General features: G+C 50.1%; 1 protein-coding gene across 2 annotated transcripts in view; it reads left to right on the forward strand.

Annotated features, from left to right (window-relative positions):
- The window catches only part of FBXO42 (F-box protein 42), a 108327-nt gene extending 87290 nt beyond the window's left edge, over window positions 1-21037 (forward strand). For both annotated transcript variants that reach the window (XM_061395629.1, XM_061395628.1), the window contains exons 5-10: window positions 10962-11115; window positions 11928-12038; window positions 14203-14299; window positions 14781-14837; window positions 15637-15753; window positions 16287-21037. In XM_061395629.1, coding sequence (XP_061251613.1) covers window positions 10962-11115; window positions 11928-12038; window positions 14203-14299; window positions 14781-14837; window positions 15637-15753; window positions 16287-17402 — 1652 coding nt within the window. In that variant the 3' untranslated portion in view covers window positions 17403-21037. The remainder of the gene's footprint in view (window positions 1-10961; window positions 11116-11927; window positions 12039-14202; window positions 14300-14780; window positions 14838-15636; window positions 15754-16286) is intronic.
- The last annotated feature ends 6085 nt before the right edge of the window (window positions 21038-27122 follow it).

Below are 27122 nucleotides of genomic sequence, written 5' to 3' on the forward strand. Positions count from 1 at the left end.
TAAAGCAGCTCCTTCCAGCGCCCCTTTAGGCGAAGCGCTTGTCAGGGAGCACCTGCTTTGGACCCTTGTTCGTGCAGTCATACACAGAGTGCATACACGGAACAAAGCCTGGTTGCGTCCAGCCTTGAGGAGAATCATCCTCACTGGGGAAAAGGGCAGGAGGAGGACCAGGTGCCTTGTGGTGTCGTACTGGAGCATCGTGTGACTACGGGAGTGCCCAGATTCAGGGCTGATGCCCAGTAGTCTGCGGTGAAGCTGGTGGAATGATAATAGAGATAAAGTGCGCGGTAAATGTAGTGTGTGTGAGCCACCCTGTACCCCAATCCTGGGAAATTGTCTTTTTTTTTTTTTCCACTAAACCAGTCCCTGATGCCGAAAAAGGTGGGGACCACTGGTCTAACAGGCTCACCTGAAGGTTATTTAACTCTCTGCAATGTGGTCCTCAAAGTCTAGTCATCAAACATCAGGGTCACCTGGGAACTTGTTAGAAATGCAACTTCATGGACCGTACCACATACCTGCTAGACAGGAAACTCAAAAGTGGGTCCCAGCAAGCTGCGTTGTAACAACTCCTTCAGCTACTTCTGACACAACTGAAATTTGAACTACAGCTGTAAAGGAATTGTAACTTTAACATTTGCACTTAAACCCCATACCTGCCAGAGACGCTCAGAGGGCTCAAACATAGGTTGTGTGCACCAGGACCCAGACACCCCACAGAGACTGAGACAGAGCTGCATCTCAGTGTCTCCTGAGGAGGTACGGGTCAGCAGTGGACTTTGGCAGAGGCTCTGGGTGCAGCACACCTGGGTGTGGCATAAGCCCTCTTGGAGGAGGTCGCCAGTAACCCCATCATAGAGCCGCCATAACTTACACAGGACTGGGAAACAGCCTCTTGGAGGGCACAACAGAACCTTGGGCACCAGGACCTGGGAGAAAGGAGCAGCGACCCCAGACTGACCCAGGCTTGCCCGGGAGTGCCCAGGAGTCTCCGGCAGAGGCGTGTGTGTTGGTGGCTGCTGCAGGGTCGGGGGCACAGAGTGCAGCAGTGCCTTTGTAGGGCCTTCTGAAGGAGATCACCATTATCGTCATTACCCCCACCATAGTTTGGCCTCAGATAAAATAATGGAGGGAACACAGCCCTGCCCATCAACAGAAAATTGGATTAAAGATTTACTTAGCATGGCCCCTTGGGAGTCCCTTGGACTGCAAGGAGATCCAACCAGTCCATCCTAAAGAAAATCAGTCCTGAATATTCATTGGAAGGACTGATGTTGAAGCTGAGATTCCAATACTTTGGCCATCTGATGTGAAGAGCTGACTCATTTGAAAAGACCCTGATGCTGGGAAAGACTGAATACAGGAGGGGAAGGGGATCACAGAGGATGAGATGGTTGGATGGCATCACCAACTCAGTGGGCATGAGTTTGAGTAAACTCCAGGAGTTGGTGATGAACAGGGAGGCCGGGCGTGCTGCAGTCCATGGGGTCGCAAAGAGTTGGACACGACTGAGTGACTGAACTGAACTGAACCGAAGCATGGCCTCGCCCATCAGAAGACCCAGTTTCCCCCTCAGTCAGTCTCTCCAATCAGGAAGCTTCCATAAGCCTCTTATCCTCCATCAGAGGGCAGACAGACAGAAAACCCAATCACAGAAAACTAACCAATCTGATCACGTGGACCACAGCCTTGTCTAACTCAATGAAACCATGAGCCACCCTGTGTAGGGCCACCCAAGACGGACGATTCAATGTGGAGAGTTCTGACAAAACGTGGTCCACTGGAGAAGGGAATGGCAAACCACTTAAGTATTCTTGCCTTGAGAACCCCATGAACAGTATGAAAAGGCAAAATGATATGACACTAGAAGATGAACTCCCCAGGTCGGTAGGTGCCCAGTATGCTATGGAGATCAGTGGAGAAATAACTCCAGAAAGAATGAAGAGACGGAGCCAAAGCAAAAACAACACCCAGTTGTGGATGTGACTGGTGATGGAAGCAAGGTCCGATGCTATAAAGAGCAGTATTGCACAGGAACCTGGAATGTTAGGTCCATTAATCAAGGCAAATTGGAAGTGGTCAAACAGAAGATGGCAAGAGTGAACATCGACATTCTAGGAATCAATGAACTAAAGTGGACTGGAATGGGTGAATTTAACTCAGATGACCATTATATCTACTACTGTGGGCAGGAATCCCTAGAAGAAATGGAGTAGCCATCATACTCAACAAAAAAGTCCAAAATGCAGTCAGATCAGATCAGATCAGTCGCTCAGTCCTGTCCGACTCTTTGCGACTCCATGAATCGAAGCACGCCAGGCCTCCCTGTCTATCACCAACTCCCAGAGTTCACTGAGACTCACGTCCATCGAGTCAGTGATGCCATCCAGCCATCTCATCCTCTGTCATCCCCTTCTCCTCCTGCCCCCAATCCCTCCCAGCATCAGAGTCTTTTCCAATGAGTCAACTCTTCGCATGAGGTGGCCAAAGTACTGGAGTTTCAGCTTTAGCATCATCCCTTCCAGAGAAATCCCAGGGCTTATCTCCTTCAGAATGGACTGGTTGGATCTCCTTGCAGTCCAAGGGACTCTCAAGAGTCTTCTCCAACACCACAGTTCAAAAGCATCAATTCTTCGGCACTCAGCCTACTTCACAGTCCAACTCTCACATCCATATATGACCACAGGAAAAACCATAGCCTTTACTAGACGGACCTTTGTTGGCAAAGTGATGTCTCTGCTTTTCAATATGCTATCTAGGTTGGTCATAACTTTCCTTCCAAGGAGTAAGCGTCTTTTAATTTCATGGCTGTAATCATCATCTTCAGTGATTTTGGAGCCCAGAAAAATAAAGCCTGACACTATTTCCACTGTTTCCCCATCTATTTCCCATGAAGTGGTGGGACCGGATGCCATGATCTTCGTTTTCTGAATGTTGAGCTTTAAGCCAACTTTTTCACTCTCCACTTTCACCTTCATCAAGAGGCTTTTTAGTTCCTCTTCACTTTCTGCCATAAGGGTGGTGTCATCTGCATATCTGAGGTTATTGATATTTCTCCCGGCAATCTTGATTCCAGCTTGTGCTTCTTCCAGCCCAGCGTTTCTCATGATGTACTCTGCATATAAGTTAAATAAGCAGGGTGACAATATACAGCCTTCATGCACTCCTTTTCCTATTTGGAACCAGTCTGTTGTTCCATGTCCAGTTCTAACTGTTGCTTCCTGACCTGCATACAGGTTTCTCAAGAGGCAGGTCAGGTGGTCTGGTATTCCCATCTCTTTCAGAATTTTCCACAGTTTATTGTGATCCACACAGTCAAAGGCTTTGGCATAGTCAATAAAGCAGAAATAGATGTTTTTCTGGAACTCTCTTGCTTTTTCCACGATCCAGCGGATGTTGGCAATTTGATCTCTGGTTCCTCTGCCTTTTCTAAAACCAGCTTGAACACCAGGAAGTTCTCGGTTCACATATTGCTGAAGCCTGGCTTGGAGAATTTTGAGCATTACTTTACTAGCGTGTGAGATGAGTGCAATTGTGCGGTAGTTTGAGCATTCTTTGGCATTGCCTTTCTTTACTTGGATGCAATCTCAAAAACGGAATGATCTCTGTTCGTTTCCAAGGCAAACCATTCAATATCACAGTAATCCAAGTCTGTGTCCCAACCAGTCATGCTGAAGAAGCTGAAGTTGAACGGTTCTAGGAAGAACCTACAAGACCTTCTAGAACTGTCACCCAAAAAAGATGTCCTTTTCATCATAGGGGACTGGAATGCAAAAAGTAGGAAGTCAAGAGATACCTGGAGTAATGGGCAAATTTGGCCTTGGAGTACAGAATGAAGCAGGGCAAAGGCTAATAGAATTTTGCCAGGAGAACACACTGGTCATAGAAAACACTGTCTTCCAACAACACAAGAGAAGACTCTACACATGGACATCACCAGATGGTCAGCACCGAAATCAGATTGATTCTATTCTTTGCAGCCAAAGATGGAGAAGCTCTATACAGTCAGCAAAAACAAGACCGGGAGCTGACTGTGGCTCAGATCATGAACTCCTTATTGCCAAATTCAGACTTAAATTGAAAAAAGTGGGGAAAACCACTAGACCACTCAGGTATGACCTAAATCAAATCCCTTATGATTGTACAGTGGAAGTGAGAAATAGATTTAAGGGACTAGATCTGATAGAGTGCCTGAAGAACTATGAATGGAGATTCACAAGAAGCAGTGATCAAGACCATCCCGAAGAAAAAGAAATGCAAAAAGGCAAAATGGTTTTCTGAGGAGGCATTGTAAATAGCTGTGAAAAGAAGAGACGTGAAAAGGAAAGGAGAGAAGGAAAGATATACCCATTTGAATGCAGACTTCCAAAGAACAGCAAGGAGAGATAAGAAAGCCTTCCTCAGTGATCAATGCAAAGAAATAGAGGAAAACAATAGAATGGGAAAGACTAGAAATCTCTTCAAGAGATACCAGGGGAACATATCATGCAAAGATGGGCTCAATGAAGGACATAAATGGTATGGACCAAACAGAAGCAGAAGATATTAAGAAGAGGAGGCAAGAATACACAGAAGAACTGTACAAAAAAGATCTTCACAACCCAGGTAACCTTGACAGCATGATCATTCATCTAGAACCAGACATCCTGGAGTCCAAAGTCAAGTGGGCCTAAGGAAGCTTCACTACGAACAAAGCTAGTGGAGGTGATGGAATTCCAGTTGAGCTGTTTCAAATCCTAAAAGATGATGTTGTGAAAGTGCTGTACTCAATATGCCAGCAAGTTTGGAAAACTCAGCAGTGAGCACAGGACTGGAAAAGGTCAATTTTTATTCCAATCCCAAAGAAAGGCAATGCCAAAGAATGTTCAAACTATTGCACAGTTGCATTCATCTCACACGCTAACAAAATGATGCTCAAAATTCTGCAAGCCAGGCTTCAACAGTATGTGAAGCATGAACATCCAGATGTTCAAGCTGGATTTAGAAAAGGCAGAGGAACTAGAGATCAAATTGCCAACATCCATTGGATCATCAAAAAAGCATGAGAGTTCCAGAAAAACATTTACTTCTACTTTATTGACTACGCCAAATTCTTAGACTGTGTGGATCACAACAAACTGGAAAATTCTTAAAAGAGATGGGAATACCAGACCACTTCACCTGCCTCCTGAGAAATCTGTACACAGGTCAAGAAACAAGAGTTAGAACTGGACATGGAACAACAGACTGGCTCCTAATCGGGAAAGGAGTACGTCAAGGCTGTATATTGTCACCCTGCCTATTTAACTTATATGCAGAGTACATCATGCAAAATGCCAGGCTGGATGAAGCACAAGCTGGAATCAAGATTGCTGGGAAAAATATCAATAACCTCAGATATGCAGATGGTACCACACTTATGCCAGAAAGCAAAGAAGAACTAAAGAGCCTCTTGATGAAAGCGAAAGAGGAGAGTGAAAAAGTTGGCTTAAAACTCAACATTCAGAAAACTAAGATCATGGCATCCGGTCCCATCACTTCATGGCAAATAGATGGGGAAACAGTGGCTGATTTTATTTTTTGGGCTCCAAAATCACTGCAGATGGTGGCTGCAGCCATGAAATTGAAAGACACTTGCTCCTTGGAAAAAAAGTTATGACCAACCAAGACAGCATATTAAAAAGCAGAGACATTACTTTGGAAACAAAGATCCATCTAGTGAAAGCTATGGTTTTTCCAGTAGTCACGTATGGATGTGAGAGTAGGACTGTAAAGAAAGCTGAGCACCGAAAAATTGATGCTTTTGAACTGTGGTGTTGAAGAAGACTCTTGAGAGTCCTTTGGACAACAGTGAGATCAAACCAGTCCATCCTGAAGCAAATCAGTCCTGAATATTCATTGGACAAGGACTGATGCTGAAGCTGAGACTCCAGTACTTTTTCCACCTGATGCGAAGAACTGACTCATTTGAAAAGACCCTGATGCTGGGAAAGATTGAAGGTGGGAGGAGAAGGGGACGACAGAGGATGAGATGGTTGGATGGCATCACCAACTCAGTGGGCATGAGTTTGAGTAAGCCCCAGGAGTTAGTAACAGACAGGGAGGCCTGGCGTGCTGCAGACTATGGGGTCGCAAAGAGTCACAGATGACTGAGCGACTGAACTGAACTTTAACATCTGAATAATAAACTAGTAATAAGAAATAACGGTCTCAGTATGGAGGGGTAAAATAACTGTTTAGTCATGCATAAAATGCAGACCCCGCAATTAAACCAAGGGCTTGTTCTGTGTTGTATCAAACAGTTGAGCTTCTCGTCTGGTGCTGGGTTCTACACGAGTGGAAACTACAGCTGTGGGAAAGTGGCGTAGAAACCAAACCAGAATTTGGCATGGTTTCCCTGCTTTCCCATCCTCTTTGCAAAAGTACATGAGAGGGCCTTGTAATTCTACCACTGTCTCTCATACGTGAAAATTTCTCCTGATTTCATGGGAACCTTGGGAAACATCTGAGCCAATTAGTGATTTTAGGGAATGTTAGTTCTGTGTGTAGGGTGCCTATCTCATTATCTGGTTTCCCACAAATGCCTTTTTGGCTTGTTTTGAAATGTGCTCTATTGATCGTATCTGCTGTGCGATTAGAGGCTTTTGGTATTTGGAGAAAGAAGTCTATGAGGATAACTATCGCCTCTGGGAGGAATAGGCTTAAGTAGTGTTTTTGTCTAAGTTTGACATGGGCATATTTGGTCCTGTCGTGGTGGTCGAGGAAAACCTACTTGGAGTGACACCCTTTCTTTCTCCACTTTTGTGATACAATAATATTTGGACTGTCTAGAGGCCCAGTGGCCTCATGTTTTAAAGACAGGCCAAGGAGTATCCTAAAGAGTAGAAAACCTTCATTTATAAGTTTAATGAGGAGCCTTTCAACCATGGAAGGTCTTCTGTTGTCAGATACCCTACATTGTACAAGGTTTCCAGTGACTCATTCCATCTCGTGTCATAAGTTTTCATGAATATATGTTAAATAACATGATACCCTTCTAGCTACTGTATGGAATGAATTGCTTGCTCATAGGTACAGTTCTTGAAAGTTTAGGACCTAATATTTTATTGAGGGCTAGTCTATATGCAGGTCAGGAAGCAACAGTTAGAACTGGACATGGAACAACAGACTGGTTACAAATAGGAAAAGGAGTACGTCAAGGCTGTATATTGTCACCCTGCTTATTTAACTTATATGCGGAGTACTTCATGAGAAATGCTGGACTGGAAGAAGCACAAGCTGGAATCAAGATTGCCAGGAGAAATGTCAATAACCTCAGATATGCAGATGACACCACCCTTATGGCAGAAAGTGAAGAGGAACTAAAAAGCCTCTTGGTGAAGGAGAAAGTGGAGAGTGAAAAAGTTGGCTTAAAGCTCAACATTCAGAAAACGAAGATCATGGCATCCGGTCCCACCACTTCATGGGAAATAGATGGGGAAACAGTGGAAATAGTGTCAGGCTTTATTTTTCTGGGCTCCAAAATCACTGAAGATGATGATTACAGCCATGAAATTAAAAGACGCTTACTCCTTGGAAGGAAAGTTATGACCAACCTAGATAGCATATTGAAAAGCAGAGACATCACTTTGCCAACAAAGGTCCGTCTAGTCAAGGCTATGGTTTTTCCTGTGGTCATGTATGGATGTGAGAGTTGGACTGTGAAGAAGGCTGAGTGCCAAAGAATTGATGCTTTTGAACTGTGGTGTTGGAGAAGACTCTTGAGAGTCCCCTTGGACTGCAAGGAGATCCAACCAGTCCGTCCTAAAGGAAATCAACCCTGAATATTCATTGGAAGGACTGATGCTGAAGCTGAAACTCCAGTACTTTGGCCACCTCATGCGAAGAGTTGACTCATTGGAAAGTACCCTGATGCTGGGAGGGATTTGGGGCAGGAGGAGAAGGGGACGACAGAGAATGAGATGGCTGGATGGCATCACCGAGTCAATGGACATGAGTTTGAGTGAACTCCGGGAGTTGGTGATGGACAGGGAGGCCTGGTGTGCTGTGATTCATGGGGTTGCAAAGAGTCGGACGTGACTAAGTGACTGAACTGAACTGGGTCTATATAAAAGTTATTTTCCTTGTCTAATAATGTATGGTCATGTGTTGTGGTTTTTTTGTAATTAAATTTGTAAATGCTACTCTTTAAATTGCTTGCTTTTCTTGGGACTTTAAAGCAACAAATTAGAGGTATGTAATTTGAAAATAAGTTTTGTTGTTTTTTTAAGAATTCTGGTAAAGATATTATTTGCTTCTCAGAAGTCAGTTAAAGAGTGTTTATTGTTTAAGATAAAGAAATTGCTAAAATTCATTGACCTCTGCAGTCTCTGATCTCACCAGAAATTTGATTGATTTGTGGACCTTGCATTAAGATAGTTGGGAGGGGAGTTGAAGACTGTTTGCTTTAAACAAATTCAAAATAGGAAATAAATAAATTTCGAACATGATTAAATTAGGGGCTGTTGGCAAAGTCAGAATACCGAATTCTTCAAGTAATAAGCATTTTAAAGTGTGCAGTTTGCAACGAACCCTGTGAACACTTCTTGCAGGACTGGCTCACGGAAAACGTGACGCAGCTGCCTGGCCTCTTGTTGCTGAACTGACTGTAGACGTTGTGCCTTGACTTCTGCGTCCTCCCCGCCTCTCCTTCGTTTGTTCTTTAGGGTGATCCCTCCACCCTTTATAAACTGAGATGGAGAAGCACAGTTAACTTCTTAGTATGAGCCTGTAAAGCTGTAAAGGTAGTCAGATGCTGACGTTACAGCTTCCATTTGTGACATAAAGCAGACCTTGGCTGAGGGGATTCTCCTATTGCTTTGGGTAAGAAGTAGAGGGAAATATTTTGGCTTTCTTTTTTTATTTTTTTTTCACAGGCTAATTTTCTCTAACAAACACCCCCAAACTTAAATATTTTGGCTTTCTTAAAGGTCATATTTGAGAAGTCATTTCAGGGTTTGATTTTACTTATCGTTATATTTTACAAACACTCTCTTTTTAATTCTGTGCCTCGTCTGTCCCTCAAAGAGGTCCGTATTCTTATAGTACATTTGTAATGTCTTTGAACGCAGCCTTGGTGAACGTTGGTCTACCTCGCCTCATAGAGTATTGGTAATTTATTTCAAAAGGTATTACAGGAAATGCATAGAGCAAACCCCGACTAGTCTTAACATGTTAACTGTTGTTTCCAAATCGTGATTCAGTATATTTACTCCCTGGAACTTGGGATGACCTCCCTTTCACATCACTGAAGCCTCAGTTACTGTTTTATTTCTGTTGTACTTTCTTGAGCTAAATAGTTCCTCTGCCAGGAATACCCTCACCGTTTTTAATAGTGACATGCACAGTAGTTCAGTTCTGTTCTCATAAGCGTTGAGCCCTGTAGAAAGCAGTTCTGTTAGCTGTCTCTGGCTGATTGGCCTGGTGTGAACTTCATATTATTTTGCTCTAGCAATGATAATAACAGGCACTGCTTGAAATGCCTTATATGATTTAAGTCATTAATTCTCATAGGCACTCTCTCATATGGCTATCCCTTGTTCTATTTAAACACTGCAAATAAGCATCCTTGTATCTTTTCTGTTTTCATTGGCCCCGCTTTCTCTTGAGATTAATCCCTAGAAATGGAATTTAGGATTCAAAGCATATGTACTTAAACATTTTTAATACCAACTGCTTAAAATACCTTAAAGATTCTATTTTTGTGTGTTTCCATGTTTTGCTCTTTGAGGGAACCTTGGTTTGCTGCCTGACTTTTTGACCTGGGCGCGAACCTGGGCCCTCCTGAAAGCCAGGGAGTTCCTTCAGTTAAGTTGTTACTCTTAAGTTGGATCCCACGGAAGACAGTCCCCATCTCCAGCTTCTCAACCTCAGAACTGTGTAATGGAAAGCAGTAACACAGTCTGAGCAAGGCTTTTCAAACCTTGCTCCCGTGAGCCCATTGCTGCAGGGGCGGCCAAGTTGCCTCAGTTGCTGTCAGGTTACTATGCTGCTGGGACTCTTTCTGCGTACGATTCCATTTGAAAAATAGATCCTGTAGCTTTAACAACAACAAAAATAGTTTTTAATATCCCAGTATTTGCTGAGAACTGGGCAGGACAGCTTGCTTTGTCGTAGGCAAACTGCAGGTGGCAGAGTAAGGGGTTGGGGAACTTAGCGGTTGTTTCGAAGACAGACGCTCAGAAAAGTGGTGCTTCCGTGGAACACGTGTTATCCCTACAGTTTTCCAGTAAAAGCCAGATTTCTGTTGCTTTGAAATTCTGTCAGAGTAGCTCAGAGGTGCAGCCTGGGGGCCTTAGAAGCCACGCTTGGCCGCAGTGTCCGTGGAACGCTTTCACGTCGAGCCTTGAAAACCTGCTTCCGGTGGTGCTAGTGAGGCCCACAGCTAGGGGCCCAGAGGCCATTTGTTACCATTTGACTTGCAGGACAAAGAAGAACTGCATTCTGCCTTCCCTTTTACTGTGGTTGGTAGCAGCAGTTACGTGTAAGTGTGTGCGCGCTCCTGCGTGGCTCCTGTACTGCCCTCCTCTGTGGTCTGTTAGGCTGATTGAAGGCACGGACAGGGGAGGCGGCATTCACTGAGTGCCAGCCGTGTGCCCAGCACTGCGCTCGGCGCTGTGAGGACTCTGGTTAGTGACACAGAGCGCCCTTGTGAGATGGACACGCTTATCCTGATTTCAGGTCAGCACACTAAGTAACTGAGTCTGAGAGCGACTAGGCAGGTTGGCGCTCACTCAGGTTTCTCTGCTTCCCTTATGGAAGAAGTGTGCGTTGGTGATGGCTTTCTCTCAGACCTGCAGACCCAGCTCTGCCGTCCCACTCCCTGCCACTTTGTAGTATTGGTTCTTGTTCTGTCCCTGTCAGGAAACGGTGATCCGCAGACCGCCTGCCTGCAGCTTGTCGGGAGGTGCTGATGCTAACCATGCTGTTCTGGCTTCTCCCAGGGTCCTACCCGTCCCCCAAAGCTGGAGCGACCCTGGTCGTATACAAGGACCTGCTTGTGCTGTTTGGCGGCTGGACACGGCCGAGCCCTTACCCCCTACACCAACCAGAGAGGTTCTTTGACGAGATACACACTTACTCACCCTCTAAAAACTGGTAAGCCACAAAGACAAGATCCTTTTAATCTGGAATAGGAAGGTTTAAAATAACTGGATTCCTTATCTTTTTGTGTGTGTCCAGAAATCTCTTTGAGAATCTGTTGAAAGCTTTGGAGTCTTCCCAGAAAAATAAAACTTTTTCTACCTAAGCACAAATTTTGCCTACAGTTTCAGAGGGTTTACAGGACCCTCCCTAGAACTTGAAGTTAAGCATGCGTATTCCAAAGAGAAAAGGTAGAAGACATGTTTTCCTCTTCCAAGAAAAATGAATGAGCGGTTGAAGAATAGAGAGCTCTTCAGCTCTGGCTGCCAGCGCCTGGGCGCGCTGTGGATCCAGAGGACGCCGCCTGCTCTGCCCCCAGGCTGACTCCCGGTTGTTGCACAGACTCGTCTTTTTACAATGACAGCCACCTCTGTTTCCTTGTGACGGACTGCACAGCTTCTCAGTACAGGGCTCTTGGCAGCTGCTGCTGATCAACAAATCAGGCCTGTAGAAAGAAACAGCAGGTGGTACTCCTTCAGCGAGCTAGGCTGAAGCAGCTCAGGGACGGGGTGCAGTCCCTGCCATTCTCTTCTCTCCACTCCGTGTCTGAGCCTTACCCATTGGGGGGCTGAGTGAATAGGACTTCAGCAGATCCGTAGAAAAGGCATAAGTGCCTTGTGCCATCCTGCATCTATTGTCTAACAGTTTCTCTGCTGAAGGTGGTAGGACCGTCGTGTGCGATGGACGCCCGCCCCCTGCCTTCCGTCCTAAGCGCCGACGCCCAGGGGCAGAGGCTGGCCTCCTGACCCCGTCTCTCTGCACTATAGGTGGAACTGCGTCGTGACCGCCCACGGCCCACCTCCCATGGCCGGGCACTCCTCTTGTGTGATAGACGACAAAATGATCGTCTTCGGCGGCTCCCTAGGATCGAGGCAGATGTGAGTACATTTGATTAGCTCACTGTCACCCTGCAGATTATCTTCAGGAAAGATTATACTCCTGGAAAGGTCAGCTAGGGCAGAAGACTAAACTAGTCAGGGTCAAGATTCCTGAGCATGGTTCCGATTAATCCAGTTAGTTATCTCACCCTGGTGTTCTGTTTTTTGGTTCTAGTCACAGACCAATAAATTGAGAAACTTGCTCCATAAAATCAGGGCTACGGGCGTCTTATATTCGATTAAATGTTTTTGTGTGTATGTGCTTTCTAATGTGAGGCGCATCTCTATATAGACAACCTTTTAATCAAGCCCCTCAGCATAATTTATATATATTTTAATAATTGCCTTGCTGGTATAAATGTTTGTATTTGAAAAAGTTATATGAGAGTATTGCCTGGAAGACTTGCTTAACCTTATAAAGTTGAATCATAATAAGTGAATTTTAGCAAGGATTAATGGTTAAGCTGATATGAAATATTAGATTTTTCAACCCCATATTGGCTGGGACCAAGATGTATTCTATGAATGTCATTACTTTGAATTAAGAATTAATGTTCAACATTCCTAAATTATGTTTTAAGTGTTTGATATAAATTGTAAAAAGTATTTGTTTTCAGTGTGTCTTTAATTTTAAAATAAAGCTCATTTTTCAAATGTCAAAAAAAAACCCCAAAAAACAGGGCCATGTAGAATCTCAGTATTGCTCGGGGTGCAGGTTAGTTCAGTGGGGTCAGGTTCTGACGGGCCTCCACCGTGTCTGTTTCTGCCTGTGCCCTCAGAAGGCCACCTCCCAAGAAGCAGAGAACTTTTCCTTGCTCTCCTTAGGGCCCAGCTCGTGCCCCTTGGAGCTTCAGAGAAGGAGAGAGGCAGATTGGCATGAGTTGGGAGAACGGGTAGGAGCAAGAAAGCTTTCCCCGACCTGATCCTCCGTGAGGTTGTCTCCTCCCTGCAGCCCGGCAGCTCTGCCCAGAGCAGTCTGCCTGAAGTACTTCCTCTGCTTTGGCGTCAGCAGCAGGAGTGGTCACTTTACCTGCGTTTTGAAATGGCAGTTGATGGGCTGTCAGCAGTAAAACCATTCCAGACCCGACCCTCTTCTCCCTCAGGGTCCTCTGCATCTTATTTTAGAACACTCACGAAGCGGAGTGTCTGAGCTCTACCCTCCAGGTCAGAGGGTTAGGGCTTAAGGCCCTGGGGTTCTCCCTCCTGTGTCCCTGTGGGTGAGTGAGTGCCCTTAGAGAGGGCGTGCCCTTAGAGAGGGCGTGCCCTTAGAGAGGGCGTGCCCTTAGAGAGGGCGTGCCCTTAGAGAGGGCGTGCCCTTAGAGAGGGCGTGCCCTTAGAGAGGGCGTGCCCTTAGAGAGGGCGTGCCCTTAGAGAGGGCGTGCCCTTAGAGAGGGCGTGCCCTTAGAGAGGGCGTGCCCTTAGAGAGGGCGTGCCCTTAGAGAGGGCGTGCCCTTAGAGAGGGCGTGCCCTTAGAGAGGGCGTGCCCTTAGAGAGGGCGTGCCCTTAGAGAGGGCGTGCCCTTAGAGAGGGCGTGCCCTTAGAGAGGGCGTGCCCTTAGAGAGGGCGTGCCCTTAGAGAGGGCGTGCCCTTAGAGAGGGCGTGCCCTTAGAGAGGGCGTGCCCTTAGAGAGGGCGTGCCCTTAGAGAGGGCGTGCCCTTAGAGAGGGCGTGCCCTTAGAGAGGGCCACAGTGCAGGGACTGCGTGGAGCAGCCTGTCCTGGCCATGCTGGTCCTCTGAGGGCTGGAGACGCTGATTTGTCCTGGACAAGAGCTGCCGCTTCCATTAGCCGTGGTGAATTGCCTTTTGTGGCCAAGGTCGATAAGTCTTTATCTCCTCGACAGCGATAGAACTGCCTTCTGAATAATTTTGCTCTCTTCCTTGTGGGTTTTGCCTTTGAAAGACTGTATCACAGCTAGTAGCTATCTCCTGCTATCACCAATTAAGTAACTCTTACTTTAGTTGCTGTTTGGCTACAGACATGACTCAAATGCGGCCTTATGGGTCAATGGAAAGAGCAAGGTCTGAAAGTCTCCTTTCCTGTGGTGGAGTGCTGACTGCGAGCGTGGCGTTGTGGGAGAACCCTGAAGAGCGTCACTTCCTCCGGGCTGGCTCCCGTGGCCCCGGGCGTGCCCGGCTCCCTCACCCTTGTGTCCTTGTCTTACAGGAGCAGTGACGTCTGGGTGCTGGACCTCGAGCAGTGGGCATGGTCCAAGCCCAGCATCTCCGGGCCCAGTCCTCATCCCCGAGGCGGCCAGTCTCAGGTGCTCAGGAGTTAAGATAACTATTCAGCAAGCCCTGTAGCGTCTGTCAGTTAGGACAGGAGAGGGAGGAGGGAGCCAGGTAAGGGGCCAGCACGCACAGGCCAAGGAGAGTTTACCGTTCGCTTTTGCTGGCATTTACTCTTCAACTTCTAATGGGTTATAATTATTTTTGTTGGCTTCATACTGTGCCTCTCCCCAGAGCGTTTACTTTGCTTTTTTATTTTCTGAGAGAACCCTGCATTGTACGTGGTTGGCGCTCGTGTGTTAATAGTATTTAATCAACAGAGAGTTCACGCAGATGAATCATCAGTAGTTTGTTTACCAGGATCAGAACTGACGTGGTTTGGGGGACTGGGGAGCCTGTGGTGAATAGAATGCTCTCATTTGGGCGCCAAGTAGACTCTTTTCATATACCACTGAGGTAGCGGAGGTCGGACGCCTGTGTCTTTGTAGGTTTATTTTAAATTTCTTCCTCTCCCAGATCGTCATAGATGATGCAACTATTTTAATCCTTGGAGGGTGTGGCGGTCCCAACGCTGTGAGTATGGCTGGTGTGGCGTTCCCATGCACACGCGCTGAGCTTTCAGAACCTGCTTCCCCTGTCTCACCTTGTAAAACTGCAAGGCCCTTTCTGTAGCGTTTTCATTTAGAAAATACCTTTTCCACTCTGGATATATAGCCTCTGTATTTTCTGGCCCTTTCTCCACTCTTTTGGGGAGAAGGGGGGAAGCTCTTCATTAGAGACGTTTATCTCTTAAATGTTCATATCTACAGTCTTCCTGGAGAAGGCAGTGGCACCCCACTCCAGTGTTCTTGCCTAGAGAATCCCAGGGACGGGGGAGCCTGGTGGCCTGCTGTCTCTGGGGTCGCACAGAGTCGGACACGACTGGAGCGACTTGGCGTAGTCTTCCTTCTCCCACTGAGTCTTCAGGCTATGCGGTTTGCTGCTGTCGTTTTTTACAAAGAGGGGTGAGAGAGAAAAGTAAGTTGATAGTGGCCAGAATTCACATGAAATTTATTTAAGAATGCAGGTTCAGACATTGTGGATATGCCTTATCTAGTACCCTTTCTATCAGTGTGCACACACACACACACACACATAAAACCACAGGCAAGATTCAAAACCACGTTGCTTCACGGGGCCCCAAGTGCAGTTTGATGTGCCCGGCCAGCGGTCATACACGAATGAATGAATGGCCAGCGCATTTGCTCTGCGTCCTGAAGCGCTCGCACGCTCTGTGACGACCGTGCAGCTGGGAGATCGCGGCTCTGCGTGTGTGTGTGTGGCTTGTAGCCTGTGCCACACCTGAGCCCTGCTGCTGTTGCTTCTCTTGCAGCTGTTCAAGGATGCTTGGTTGCTGCACATGCACTCAGGTCCCTGGGCCTGGCAGCCGCTCAAGGTGGAGAATGAAGACCACGGGGCCCCAGAACTGTGGTGCCATCCAGCTTGCCGGGTGAGTGGAAAGCCGACGGGCCAGCAGAGGGAGAGGTCCTGAACTCTAAAGCCAGATTAACTCGTCAGATTGCCAAGCAACTTCGTATGGGAACTGAAAACACCCTGATGTCCCGAGAGGTGGACACTGACCGCAGCTCTTCAGGCATTTCTCACACACGTGAGCCACCGGGCAGAAAACCTACGTGGGGCCCACCCGTCCCTCAGGCACCCCAGCTTCAAGCACCTCTGTCTGCAAAACTTGCCCCAGGTCCCCCACACAAATACTCGTTCTTCCCTTTACCCCTACTCTGCAGACATGATTCAAGTGATAGCACATGTCTCACGATACCAGCTTTATCAACCACTTTATACAATCAAGCACTTTATATATAGAAATTATCCCATCTGTCCTGGAGGGCAGGCTGCATTCTTTTCATCTTTGTAGGGATCTCAGACACCTACAGAATGCCTGGCCCGTCCCCGACGCTCATGGTAAAATGTTTGATAGCTGAATAAATGATCAGAGCTGAGCGCAGGTCTTCTGTCTTCCAGGTCGGGCAGTGTGTGGTGGTCTTCAGCCAGGCGCCTAGTGGGCGAGCACCGCTTAGCCCCAGCCTGAACTCCCGCCCATCACCCATCAGTGCCACCCCTCCAGCCCTGGTTCCTGAAACCCGAGAGTACCGCTCGCAGTCTCCCGTGAGGAGTATGGATGAAGCACCCTGTGTTAACGGCCGCTGGGGAACCCTGAGGCCCAGAGCGCAAAGGCAGACCCCCTCCAGTTCCCGAGAAGGAAGCCTTTCCCCAGCCAGGGGCGATGGCTCGCCTGTCCTGAATGGTGGGAGTTTATCTCCGGGATCGGCAGCTGTAAGTGGCTCTTCCTTGGACAGCCCTGTGCAGGCTGTGTCTCCAAGCACCCCGTCCACCACTGAAGGGTATGACCTGAAAATGGGGCTCTCCTTGGCCCCTCGACGAGGATCACTCCCCGATCAGAAAGATCTAAGGTTAGGGTCAATAGATCTGAATTGGGACCTGAAAGCTGCTTCCAGTGGCAATCACGTGGATGGCGTGGGCAGCAGGACAGCGGGGGGCAGCTTGCGACACCCTCCCGAGCAGACGAACGGTGTGCACACCCCGCCGCACGTGGCCAGCGCCCTCGCGGGAGCCGTTTCCCCAGGCGCCCTGCGCCGCAGCCTGGAAGCCATCAAAGCGATGTCGTCCAAAGGTCCCCCTGCCTCCGCAGCACTGAGCCCTCCCCTGGGGTCTTCTCCAGGCTCCCCCGGGAGCCAGAACCTGGGCAGCGGAGAAGCAGTGCCCGTCCCCCGCCCCGGGCCCGCGCAGGGAGATGGACACGCCCTGCCCCCCATCGCCCGCCGCCTGGGCCACCACCCTCCGCAGTCCCTGAACGTGGGCAAGCCCTTGTACCAGAGCATGAACTGCAAGCCCATGCAGATGTACGTGCTGGACATCAAGGACACCAAGGAGAAGGGGCGCGTCAAGTGGAAAGTGTTTAATAGCAGCTCTGTGGTTGGGCCTCCCGAGACCAGCCTGCACACCGTGGTACGAGGCAGGGGCGAGCTCATCATATTTGGAGGACTCATGGACAAGAAACAGAATGTGAAGTACTATCCAAAAACAAACGCCTTGTACTTTGTGCGAGCAAAGAGATAATATGTTCTAAAACCTTTCCCCTTTCTGTGGCTTTTAATTTGGAATTTTCCAGCGTGCAAGCATTTGGACTGAGAACTGAGGAAACAAAGGACAAAATTACTCTCATAAACCAAACCCCAGTTCCCAGCCTCAGTCACTCCAGGCTGGGATCAGATCTCCATTAAGAAAAAAAATTATATAAATCTATAAAGAAATATTATATAGCCAATTCTGTTCACAAAGAGGGAGAGAGCTCCATCCTGGTTCAGATAAAATTGTTGCTGTGTTTTAGCAGAGGCTCTGCCTCCTTTTTCTACTTTACTGGTAACTAGACCAAGAATTTAGGGAACAGATTAATACCAGAACCTTCCTACAGAAACTGAAGAGCCACCTGTAAATCTTATTTGGCCTTCTCAGAGTTAGATAAAGAAAGGGCACGCATAAAATGTACAAGCAGAGGTTTCCGATCACAGGCTGTCGGTGCTGGCAGGTACAGTGACGTGTAGCAGTCTGCTCTCCGCCCGCAGAGGACCTGTGACCGCTGCTCTCTGCAGTGATGCCCTCTGCCCAGCCCTCTTCTGCCCGTTGGGACTGAGGAAATTCCCCAGTGGGATCCGCTGCACGTGCGCCAGGGTCATCGTGAAACAGCGTTCATGCAGCAGCGCCTGTTTGCTGCTCCCTCCATGTCTTAGAGAACACTCTGGGGTCTGATTGTGGAGTTTTCTAATAGTCATATTTCATCGCAGTTTCCAGAATCTGTATTTGTTCTCTTTTTCTTCCCCTTAAAACCTGGCGCTCAGAGGCCGCCTTTTCTGTTTACAGCTGCTGTTCTCCCCTCCTCCCTCCCCCACCCTCTTTTTCTTTGATATGTGAAATTTTTTAAGCCCTAAAACCTTTGTCACTTTCTTTTACTAGGTTTGGGTGTCCAGAGAAATCTCTTAGAAATATTTCTGGAACCCTTTTTCTCGAGTCACTAGGGGACCAGCAGGGAGTTCTGAGATACCAATGTCATGAGAAATCCTTGATGCGTCAGAAAGTACTGTGGGCTTCTTTTTATTTCCAAAGCACATTGGACACACCCATCCATGTTTATAGACTTGATCTTGGAAGAGCAGTTCCTTCTAGAAGGGTTTTCGCCCTCGCTTGTGGCATGCATTCTTCTGCCTGGCTGTGGACTGGTGCTTGGGTTCTCTGAAGCATGGCTGACCTCGGGGCAGCTCTTTCTTTGTCTTGCTCACCTGTCGCCCAAACAAGGCTTGGGTTTTCACTTTCATGTCATTTCTGAGATAACATTTCCAACCAGAGCAGTGCTGGTGGGGTGGGGGGCGGGGGGTTGCCAGTCTCTAAACCATGACCCGGAGAAACATGCATCATTCTGGAGGTTTCTCATCAGGAGAAGAGGGTTATTTTGCCTGCAGGCTTTGAATTCGTTTCTCAGCCCCGCTGTCCCCAATTTCTTGTCGGCCTTTCCCAAGCCGAAGCGTGCTGCAGCTGGCCCTGGGTCCTGGCGCCAAGCCAGCTCTCAGCAGCCTGTCTGATAAGTGTGCTTTCTCCTGTTACATCATGTTAAATCCTTTCCCCTAGCCTTTAGCTTTTACAATGTGGTCTTGGTGGGAAAGCGCCCTTGGTGCCAAGCCCGGGAAAGGGCCAGCTCACGGGGAGGGGTGCCTCTGCGTGCTCCCTAGAGTGAGGAAACTGCCATGCGCCTGCTGACCATGGTGTCCAGCTGCTCACAGCTCAGCACTTAGCTTCCCAGACTCTCTACCCTGGGCCTGTTGCCAGGCCTTCTTTGGCAAAGACCGTTAGATCGTGCGGGGTTCCTTATTCACAAGAGAAGGCTAGCCTAGAAGATTAGCAATTTCAGCGTTGCTGCTGCTGCTGAACCTTGTTTATGACACTGCATCTGTGCATGGACAGTGCCTCCAAACTCACTGAGTTCCTACTTAAATATAAAGTATTTGGAAGCCTGAAAGTTCTGAGTCTCAACTTGGTGATCTTTCCCTCTGTCCCGGGGCCTTCCTAAGCCGCTGTTAACCTGTTGATTCCTTCCACTGTCCCCAAGTAGGCAGGCAGCAGAGCTGATGATCCTCGTAGAAAGGAGCCTGGCTCCTTGGAACTGCGTGGCATCCCAGGATCACCCACACCGCTCGGAACCAGACTGCTTACAACTCCTTTAAGAAAGCTCTGCCTCTGCCGCCCCCGCGGCGTTGGTCCCGCTGGCTCTTGGGCACTGTGGGCGTGCGTCCGGGGAGAGCGAGGCGACACAGCCCAGGTGGCCGCCTCCTGGGTGCGGGGGGGGCTCCGGGCGTCCCGGCTGAGGGGGCCGTTTCCGCGCTGCCGCGGACGCTTCAGTCAGATCCGGCTGAACCACCGCTCCGCTTTTGACACGATGCCAATTTTGTCTTAAGATTCACTGAGGAAACTGAGACGGAATATTTTTCTAAACCCTCAGGAGCACCTAAAGTAAATATTTATCAGTATTTAAGTATTTAAGATACATTTTGTCTCTACTTGAAGCTTTAACCCCTTCCGTTCCTGCAAGTGTGCCTTGGCAGCCCCCCACCGTCACGTTGACGTCACCGGCCACCACGCTGACTTCGTGAGAGGTTTAGTCTCTTCCTTTCCTTCTGAACAGAGCTCCCTGTTTGCTCATTTTGCAGGCTGCGCAGCAGAGAGGGCTCACATTTTCGCTCATACTTCTGCCCTGCTTCTGTGTTTTGGTGGTGGGTTCCAAAAACCACCCCCTCCCCACTGCACCCACCCCACTCTTTTGGGAGCACAAATTTGATGTCAGAACAAGCTTAACTTTCAGTTGTAAAGCAATCCTGGGTTTCCTTTCCTCCCAGCCCTCTACAGATTGATTTGGTTTTAACGCTTGAGTTTAATATCAAGAGCTGAAACCACGAACTACCCTAGGAACCATGCTGAAACTCTTTAAAAGAAGAAGAGGAAGAAGGAAGAAAAGCAACTCTTAAGTCTGGGCTTCAGAGGACAGAAAGCCTCCAACTCATGGAGAACAAGGGGATGCTTTCCTTCCATTTCACTTGATCTTTCTGGGTTTCCTTCTGCATCGCTTCTTTCCTTCCCCTTCAGAGTGACGTTCCTGGTTGGTTGGTTGGTTTGTCTGTCCTCGTCCTTGTGGTGGTCCTGGCATGGTGACATGCTCTGCTTTGCATTATCTGTGGTCTCTTACCAGCGCACACGTCAGTGGGGGGGGATCTGAACACACCCAGGGGCAAGGCAGCCGGACTTGCAGGCCCGCACCCCAGGCAGCCTCCCCATGAGCTGCAGAAGGCATGTTCTGCACGGTCACCAGTAAGCGGTGGCTCCCTCCACCGTGTTCGTTGTCAGAGGAAAGCGCCCCTTAGGCGCTGGCGCCGCTGTGCTGTCCGCTCGCTCTCTCCCCTCCCACAACCAGGGTTCCCATCAGCGCACGCGTGCTGTGCCCTGATGAAGCTGGTGCTGAGTGACGTTTCCCACGCGACTCGGGTCCTGGGTGGCTTATGCTGAGATGATCACTGTAGGCACATAACAGTGTAGGAATGAAAAATGGATTTGATTTCATTGATATTTAAATCTCGTCGATTTTATTTTTTGTTAATGTTTTCCCCCGATGACTTTTTAGCGATTTAACAAATAAAACAAAATGGACCGAATTGTCTAAACTGTTTGATTAGTATAAAAGAAAGAAAGCAAGCCATGATGAAAAGCAGTTGGAGACTGGAGTTGGAAGCAAAGTAGTGGGAAAGATACTCTTCCTCCAGGAGGGTGGCCCGCCCCCAAAGCCATCATGTAATGATGGAGCAGCGCTCTGCAGCGTGCTTGAAGGACGCAGTTTCACACGCTCAGCGCCACCCTGCAGTGGGGCCCCAGAGAGGTGACGAGCCTGGAGAGCACACCCAGGGACCTGGGCGACATCTGCGCCATCGCTGGCCGCCTCAGCAAAGATGAAGGGCCTTGGGCTCTTGAAACAGTAGATGGGGGTTGGAGGCACGGGCCTGAAGCCCGTGATGGCCCATCCTGCCATCCCCTATTTCCTGCTCAACCTTGGATACCAGTTTTCTCGTTTATAAACCTAGTTGTTTCTATTTTTATAGGATCATGAGGATTAATTGGAAGTTGAATATGAAAAGCACTAGCCCAGTGCTGGACTGGCCCTTAATAATTGGTGGCTCTTGTTTATAATTAGCCCTTGAAGAAAAGATGTGATCTTGAAGGAAAGTGCTGGCCGCGTGTGTAAATTGTTAGGATCACGCTCCTAACTAAGGGTTATGCGCGTCCACCACTGTCTGAGTCATCTCATAACCTGTCCCCATGAGAACCTCTGAGGCTTTTTGCCTCGAGCAGAACGTGACAGCTGCTGCCATCAGTCGGGTCAGAACGGTCTCGGCAGTTCGCCTCCCTCTGGACCTTATTCTTCATCTGCCGGTTGCTTCTTACACTCCTGGGTTAGCGCCGTCGTTCTTTCATGCAGCTCAGACTGAGGATCAGCCTCGTCTCAGATTAAGGTGCTGTGAGCCTGCAGCTCTCATCCTGCGTGCCCATGTGTGTTTTCCCAAGCTGTAGGATGAAACTTTTCCACGTGTAACAGCATGCTGTCTGATGCTGTCTCTTCTGTTTTCCATACTTCGAGGCAGCTGGCAGACTAGACCACGGTGTATGGAAGGGTCTCAGGTCACTGATCTGCAGGTGGCAAGCAGTAGAATGGTTGTTCTGGATGCTTCCACACTTGCCCTTACGGAAGGGCAGACTTGCTCCTTAAGGCTGTGGCTCCTTATAGCTCCTTGTGGGCTCAACAGGGTCAGTAGGTAGAAGCTCTAGAGAAGGGTCATTGGGAAGCACTTCACGCAGTGAGAGCTCTGTGTAAGCCTGGAACCAGTGTGGCATCACTGGAGGGTTTCTAGCATTGCCTGGGTACTCAGACTAGGGGATGTAGAGGAGGTGATGTTTGGTGGGTAGGGAGCCTGTGGTGATTGGTGGTCCTGGGGAAGACCTGGCTTTCAGGGCAGGTCAGTCCCATAAGGCTTCCCGCCAGCTTCCTAACGCAGTCCACCCGGGCCAAGGGCCGACGTAATGGCGGGGGAGCAGGCCCCAGCTCGGCGGGTCGGAGCCTGCAGACGGCAGCGTGAGCGACCCAGGTCAGAACCCGTGAGGGGCAGAGGAGGGCACGCGCCAGTCTGGGGAGAAGTCCTCAGTGAGAGCTCAGCTCAGCGCAGAGCGCGGCTCCCCCAGGCCTGTGGGTGTCCCAGCACAGCCCCCGCCCCGCCCCGCCCCTGGGTGCTGAAGGGTCAGAGGCCTGTGCCCATCTGGGTCTGAACTGCAGCATCCAGCCCGCAAAAGGGTGACATCAGATGTCCTTCCTGCTCCCGGGGCTCCACAGGCCGTCCAACTCAGACAGGAGACCACAGCCTTGCATGTGCTGGCACCACCCTGCCACGTCGCCCTCACCTGGGGAACCTGGGAAAGGCCCCCGAGGAGATCCTGAGGCTGGCCAGCTGGGGATGGTGCCAGAGGGGCTGTGGTTTGTCTCCTCCTCCCCTCCTCCCCACAGTTCCATGGAGAAGGCAGTCCAGCATGCCCGGGGGTTCTTTGTGAGGTGATGATTTCAGTATTTTTAAAATTTATTTTTTATTGAAGGATAATTGCTTTACAGAATTTTGCCGTTTTCTGTTGATTTCACTGTTGATGCAAGTATTCAGCCAGAGACTGATAAAGCCCATGGGAGGAGACGGCGGAGCTGCTTTATGGGTCAGATCAAGAGTGAGACCATAGGACCTCTGTTTGCCTTTTTAACCCTTGAGATGTGGTCCTGTGGGCTCAGAAAGGAGTTTCCAGAGAGACTATAGATGAGGGACAGGCACGGACTTCGGACCAGGGGCGCATCTGTTCGAAAGCTGTTCCTGCCTCCCTGGGCCTCTCAGCTGCAAGGGCAGAAATGGCCGTGACGTTGCTGGTCGCACAGGTTACCGGTTTAGCCGGAACCACGGGTGTGATGCCTCAAAAGCCCACCGGGGGGCGCCCTGGGAAAGGCTTTGGGTCCCAGACACCGTCCAAAGCCTCCTAAGAAGGGAGCGGGACAGCGGAGAAAAAGTCCGTGTCTCCTTCCCAGCGCCGCCCCGCGCCCCAGCTGTGGGCAAGCCGGTGCTTCTCCCCGTGGGCTGGGCTCCGGCCCCGACGTTGTCGGTACACACAGAGCGGAGCTGATGTTTCAGACGCCTGAGGGGCCTGGCGGAGTGTGCCGCGTCCCCGCCAGGGAGCCTGTCTGCCCACCCACTGCAGGGATGGAAGGAGGGCGGGGCAGGCCCTAACCAGGCAGAAGCCTCGGGGGAAAGAAAGCTCCTGCCCGGGGGCCCGGGGACCTGGGCGGCTGCCCGCCCCCCGACGAGGCCAGAGAGGCCCAGCGCTGCCCTGAGGGTCACTCTCAGTACGTGTGCCCTGAGTGTGGACTCACCCCTAAGGCTCTGCGCTCAGACGAGGCAGAGAGGCCTGCCCTGGGAGCAGCTCGCAGGTTCATCCCTCACCAGGGAGTGTCACTCGGTTGAGCAAAGAGGACAAGTCCTGAGCTTCCGGGGCCAAAAGAGTGTCCAATTATGTCACTAAAACGCAAGAAGAGGGTGGACGAGGAGCCAGAGGTCTGGGAAGGCATTCTCCTTGTCCTGACCTCACCCTGCTACACTGAGGCAGGGGCAGACAGCCTTTCTGGGAGACCCCAGGTCAGTGGGGTCCAGGCCTGGCCTCCGGAAGTCAGGAACGCAGAACGTGTAGGCCTCTGGGCCTCAGACCGGGAAGACAGACCCCTGTGTCCCAGGAAGGGTGCAGAAGAGCTGTGAGGGGTCTGGCCTGTCCAGAGGAGCCGGCATGCAGGGTCGAGGACCATGCAGAGTGAGCAGAGGCCATCCTCTCAGATGCAGCAGGGACAGAAGCTCATGCCCAGGACCCACGGTGGCGGAGAGCACACCCCTGACGGGGCAGCGTGGGTGAGGCCATGGCAGCTGGCCACAAAGGCCCAGAGAGGACGCCCACCGTGCTTCCTCGCTGTTCGGGTAAATGCCCCCCCCCACCCCACTGAACGTGAACCCCAGCACCAGAGGAGGCAGAGATGAAAGGAAACAGCTTTGAGGAGACTTAAGTGTTTAAGCTGTAGGAATGAAGAATCACTGAATTTAACTTTACCAGGAAATCGCTGAACTATAACATCTGCAGAGCAGAGACAGATTAAATTGAATCAGAGGAAACAAAGCCCTGCTTCTGAAATGGGTGAATCAGCGGAGGCAAAAACTTGAACTTGCTCCACCTGGAGAGGAGCAGATGACGTGCCTCGGGTCCACAAGAAAGGATGAGAGGGGCCTGGGGAGCTCTGCAGGGCGGGAAGGAAGGGTCTTCCCTCTGTGGAGGGAGGAGCCTGTGGGGAGGCACAGAGGCCCCGTGTGACCGCAGGGGACGGGGCGGAACTGGAGGATGAGCTGAAGGCCCAGAAACCCAGACGGGCAGCAAAGAGAGTCCGTGGGAAACGCAGAAAAACTGGCCTCGCGGCTGACATCTGGAGGGCGGGGTGTCTGGCCAGCACAGATCCCTGCATTAAGCAGATCTGCAGCCCCGTCTTGGGCTTCCCAGGTGGCGCTAGTGGTAAAGAACCCGCTGGCCAACGCAGGAGATGTGAGAGACCTGAGCTTGACCCCTGGGTCGGGAAGACCCCCAGGAGGAGGGCATGGCAACCCACTCCAGTCTTCTTGCCCAGAGAATCCCACAGACAGAGGAGCCTGGCGGGCTGCAGTCTACGGGGTCGCAGAGTCATCACTGAAGCGACTTGGCACTCACGCCCGCATAGTTCCCTCTGTCAGGGGCACTGCCAGGCCCTGTCCTGCCCTGTGGAATGCATGGTTTGGTGGAGGGCGGGGAGAAGGGAACAACTAAGCAAGACGACTCCAGTGGATAATCCCATGAAGAAAATTAAGATGGGCTGTGACAAAGTGTGACGGTGTTGGGCTCATCTGCGTGGCCTTTCTGAGGAGGTGACATTTCAGCTGAGACCTGAATGTAAAAAACAAGCCACGGGGAGACGGGCGGAGAGTGTTCCAGCAGAGAGAAGAGCAGGCACACAGACCTGAGGCGGGCGTGACCTTGACAAGTCCAAGGAACAGCGGGAAGGCCCATGTGGCGCGCTGAGCCAGGGCCGGGTGCTCAGGCGGCCTTGCCGATTGGGCGCGGTGTGGACGGCAGGCCCGCGGGAGGCCGGGAGGGTTTGCAGCCGGGGAACGACAGGGTTTTCCCGGGCAAGGACACAAGCCTTGGCGCCCAGCCCGTCGTGTCTCAGCCGATAAAGAACTCCTGGGGGAGTTCCCTGGTGGTCCAGCGGTTAGGACTGTCCGCTGTCACCGCCCAGGGTCCTGGTAGGATCCCCGATTGTGGAATTAAGATCGCGTGGTGAGGAAAAAAGAGCCCCAACTGTTGGGGATGATTTGGCCAAATTCAGTGTTTAAAGGGAATCTGGGGGACTTCCTGGTCATCCAGTGGTTAAGGATCTGCTTGCCAATACAGGGGACACAGGTTCGATCCCTGGTCCAGAAACTTAAGATTCCACAGCCTGCTGGGCAACTCAACCCACCCTCCACGACTACTGAGCCCACGGGCCACAGCCACTGAAGCCCTCATGCCTAGAACCCACGCTCCAGTGGAAGAAGTCCCCAGAGTGAGAAGCCTGCACTGCAGCAGACAGCAGCCCCGCTCGCCGAAGCCAGAGAAAGCCCAGGTGCGCAGCAGCCACCACCCAGCTCAGCCAAAACGGAAGCGTTGAGGGAATCTGGACACTTAAGTCCACCAGCCAGAGTCCTGTCCACCCACTGCCCTGCTCACTGGAGTGGGGGTCCACGCGAGGGCAGGGGCTGCACCGCGTTCACTCTTGTCTTCCCACTCTTGGCTCATAAATATTTGACAAATGCACATCCTCTACTCGTTCTTAGAATGTTCACCCTGCTTCCTAATGGTCCTTCTTCCAGGCTTGCCCTCTGCAAGCCATTCTTCATGTTGTAGCCATAGGCAGGCAGTCAGCACATTTTTATTAAGTTTTTACTCTATTGCAGACATATTGTAGGTAGTAGGGATGATTATGCGCTGAATTATGTCTCCCCTACCCTGGAAAAACTTTATGCATTGCCGCTGCTGCTAAGTCGCTTCAGTCGTGTCTGACTCTGTGCGACCCCATAGACGGGAGCCCATCAGGCTCCCCCGTCCCTGGGATTCTCCAGGCAAGAACACTGGAGTGGGTTGCCATTGCTTTCTCCAATGCATGAAAGTGAAAAGTGAAAGTGAAGTCACTCAGTCGTGTCCCAGCTCCTAGTGACCCCATGGATGGCAGCCCACCAGGCTTCTCCGTCCCTGGGATTTTCCAGGCAGGAGTATTGGAGTGGGTGCCATTACCTTCTCTGACATGTGTTGAAAATACCCAATCAGGAATCAAACCCGCACCCCCTGTAGTGAAAGAGCAGAATCTTAACCCCCGGATCACAGCAAAGTCCTGGAGATAAGATCTTTACTGAAGTGGTTAAAGTGAGATCATTTAGAGTGGACCCCAATCCAATAGGACTGGTATCATCATAAGGAGAAACTGAGCAGGGGCTTGCCCAGAGGGAAGGAATATGACAGGGAGAGGGTGGCCAAGCCAGAGAGAGGCCTGGAGTGGGTCCTTCCCACTCAGCCCTCCAGGAAACTGACCCTGTTAACACCTCGATCTCAGGTTTCTAA

This window comes from Bos javanicus, chromosome 2, assembly GCF_032452875.1.
Source record: "Bos javanicus breed banteng chromosome 2, ARS-OSU_banteng_1.0, whole genome shotgun sequence".
Lineage (NCBI taxonomy): Eukaryota > Metazoa > Chordata > Mammalia > Artiodactyla > Bovidae > Bos > Bos javanicus.